This window comes from Galeopterus variegatus, unplaced genomic scaffold, assembly GCF_000696425.1.
Source record: "Galeopterus variegatus unplaced genomic scaffold, G_variegatus-3.0.2 Scaffold3382, whole genome shotgun sequence".
In the NCBI taxonomy this organism is placed as follows: Eukaryota; Metazoa; Chordata; class Mammalia; order Dermoptera; family Cynocephalidae; genus Galeopterus; species Galeopterus variegatus.
The window spans coordinates 102,429-105,229 of NW_007729493.1; the positions used below are offsets into that span (position 1 = coordinate 102,429).

General features: G+C 53.0%; 1 protein-coding gene across 1 annotated transcript in view; it reads left to right on the plus strand.

Moving 5' to 3' along the window:
* The window catches only part of ACRBP (acrosin binding protein), an 8,613-nt gene extending 6,648 nt beyond the window's left edge, over window positions 1-1,965 (plus strand). Inside the window, exons 9-10 of the mRNA XM_008584837.1 lie at window positions 1,000-1,083; window positions 1,632-1,965. Of these exons, the coding sequence (XP_008583059.1) occupies window positions 1,000-1,083; window positions 1,632-1,754 (207 nt within the window). The 3' untranslated portion in view covers window positions 1,755-1,965. The remainder of the gene's footprint in view (window positions 1-999; window positions 1,084-1,631) is intronic.
* The last annotated feature ends 836 nt before the right edge of the window (window positions 1,966-2,801 follow it).

Below are 2,801 nucleotides of genomic sequence, written 5' to 3' on the forward strand. Positions count from 1 at the left end.
CCCCCGGCCCCAGTAGAGCAGAATTATATTTGGCAAAGGAGTAGGAACCCAGAGGGGCAGGAAAGCACAGAACTTGGAGGCAGGAAACAGCTCTGGCCCTAGCTCTACCAGTTACTTGCTGACTGGCTGTGGTCAAGCCACTTCCCTATCTGAGCCAAAGTGATACTCATCTCTGCAATAAAAGACTAGGTGATGCGTGAGGTGCTGCCCAGCCTTGTGACCGAGTACGTTCCTTCCTCAGTCTGTCAGCCTCCTTCCTCAGCTCTTCTAGTGCTTTCCCTGCTCAACGAAATCAACTTGGCTCCCCCTCTTCCCAAAGGTACCTCCCGTGTGCTATGACCTGTTTTTGCGGAGAGCCAGGTCCCTCTCTTCTGTAGTTTAGCTGGAAAAACCAAGGCAAGGAAAAGTAGAGACAGCTTAAGAAAGGGCTGGTATCTGAGTCCAGCTCTTGTCCCTCGATCCCTAGATCTGGAAGGGGTCTCAGAGGTCATGTCAGCCACACCCTTGGATTTATAGATGGGGACGCAAGGGCCAAAAAGGGAAGTGATTCACCCGCTGTCACGCATTAGAGATTATTCTACCCTCTCCCTCACTTACCAACACCTCCCTCACTTACCAACACCATAAGGATCCCTGATATTGTGCCACCAATTGGGTCCCCTTCCCTTGTTCTGGATCCATAACCACCCCCCTCTGCATTCCCCATTCCTCAGCTACATTCCCAGCAAGCTGACCAGTGGGATGACAGCCTCTTCTTACTATCCCAGCCTCCTGTCTTCTCCCCAGCAACCTGCAACTGAGGGTGGGAGGGGAAGGCTGAGGGGACAAAGAGGCCCATTCCTCAGGAAGCACAGTGATGGAGCACCCCAGGTGCGGAAGGTCTGGTTCTCGAGGGCCACCCCATGCTCCTGGTTCTGCCCTTGGGGTACTCCCTGGAGGACTGGTGTCTTGTGAGGCTTCTGACCTCCGTTCCCTCCCTCTCCCTGGCTCTTGACTTAGATTTGTGACACAGACTACGTCCAGTACCCGAACTACTGTTCCTTCAAAAGCCAACAGTGTCTGATGAGAAACCGGAATCGGAAGGTGAGCGTCCCCCATGCCCCTGCTCCCTCCAGTCCCCTCAATCAGTACCACAGGCTGGTCCATACCGAGCCCCTCTGCAAGCAGCAGGGGTGTGGAGGGCAGCCCCGTCCTGGCACTTCTGGGGCAGAGGCCTCCACCAGAGCACTCTTCTCCACTCCTCCAGGCCTGGAGTAAGCGAGGCCCTCCCAGGCGGGACTGGGCTTGGGGGGCAGGGGGATGCTGCAGAGAAATAAGAGGTGAGGGCCCTGAGGGCCACAGGAAGAACCTCAGCCGGGCTGGGAGTTGGATGTGGGGGTCTCACTCTCACCTCCTGTTCTTACTCACCAAGTAGCCTGGGATAAGTCACTTCCCCTCTGAGCCTTGAACGCCTCATTTCTGAAAGGAGGGGGTTGGGCTACTTGGTGTCTCCTCCGTCTCCTCCTCGGTCTCCTGCCCTGTGCCCATGCCTGCCCACCTCTAGTTCTTGTGGGGTTTCTGACACCTCCCCACCTCCACATTCCTGGCACCTGGCTCTGTGACACAAACTATATGCTCTGAATCCCATGTAGGTGTCCCGCATGAGATGTCAGGAGAATGAGACTTACAACGTGTTGAGCTCAAGCAAAAGTGAGGACCTTGTCCTTCGATGGAGCCAGGAGTTCAGCACGTTGACTCTAGGCCAGTTTGGATGACTGGGCGCCATTCTGCCCCCACCCCAGCCTGACCTTTCCACATCCTCCATCGCCCTTAGACCTCATCACCAGTTGGATTCCAGGCTGTCCCTTATGGGGTTCTCACCCGACTCTACTCATGTTTTCCTGGGGGCGAGGCGGCAGGGAGGTTCACGATGTGAGCTACACCACCGTAAAGGACGTCTTTACATAAAGTGTTATTTTCAGACTGTGTGGCCCAGTTTGGTTGTGATCCCCATCTTTAGCACTGCCATCTTGCCCCATGAGAATCAATCCCCAGCTCCCTGGTTTTATGGATCCATCTGTGGGTGAGAGAACCTCATGGCAATGGTACTCAGGGAAGCATCCATCTGTTAGGAGAAGCAGAAGACCTACGAAAGCAAGGAGTTAGACTGAAGAAGGCCTTGGTTAGGGTCTTCGGGATCATGTGGGCCATGAGGGTATGTGTGTCTCCATTCTGAAGCCTTGGGCCGCATGACCTCAGCTGTGAGTGTAGGATTTTCCCTCTGTAGGATAAAGGACAGAGCCTGACTGAGATTGTGCCAGGGGAAGCAGGGCATAGCTCGCACTTTATCAGGAGGAGAAAACCGGGAGCTACAGCCCCGGAGCTCAGGAAACCCTTGATTTGATGTACAGAAATTTGCCAATGATCTGAATGTTGAGGTGGTTGCATCTTTTTTTTTTTTTTTTAAAGATGACTGGTAAGGGGATCTTAAACCTTGACTTGGTGTTGTCAGCACCACGGTCTCCCAAGTGAGCCATGGGCCAGCCCTGAGGTGGCTGCATCTTGACAACATACACTGAGGTGTGTCTCCAGCATTGACCTTAAATGACTTGAAATCTCCCAAAGTGTGTTCTGGGGACACTGTAGAATTTCTCTCCTTCTATAGGCTCATGGTAATTAACAACATTAAAAAAAACCCAACAACTTGTTTTTTATGGAAAAATTCAAACATGAATAAAAATAGAATAGTATGCACCAGCAGCCCTTCACCCAGCTCCAGTGACCATCAACACATGGCCTGTCGTTCGGCGGCATGTTAATGG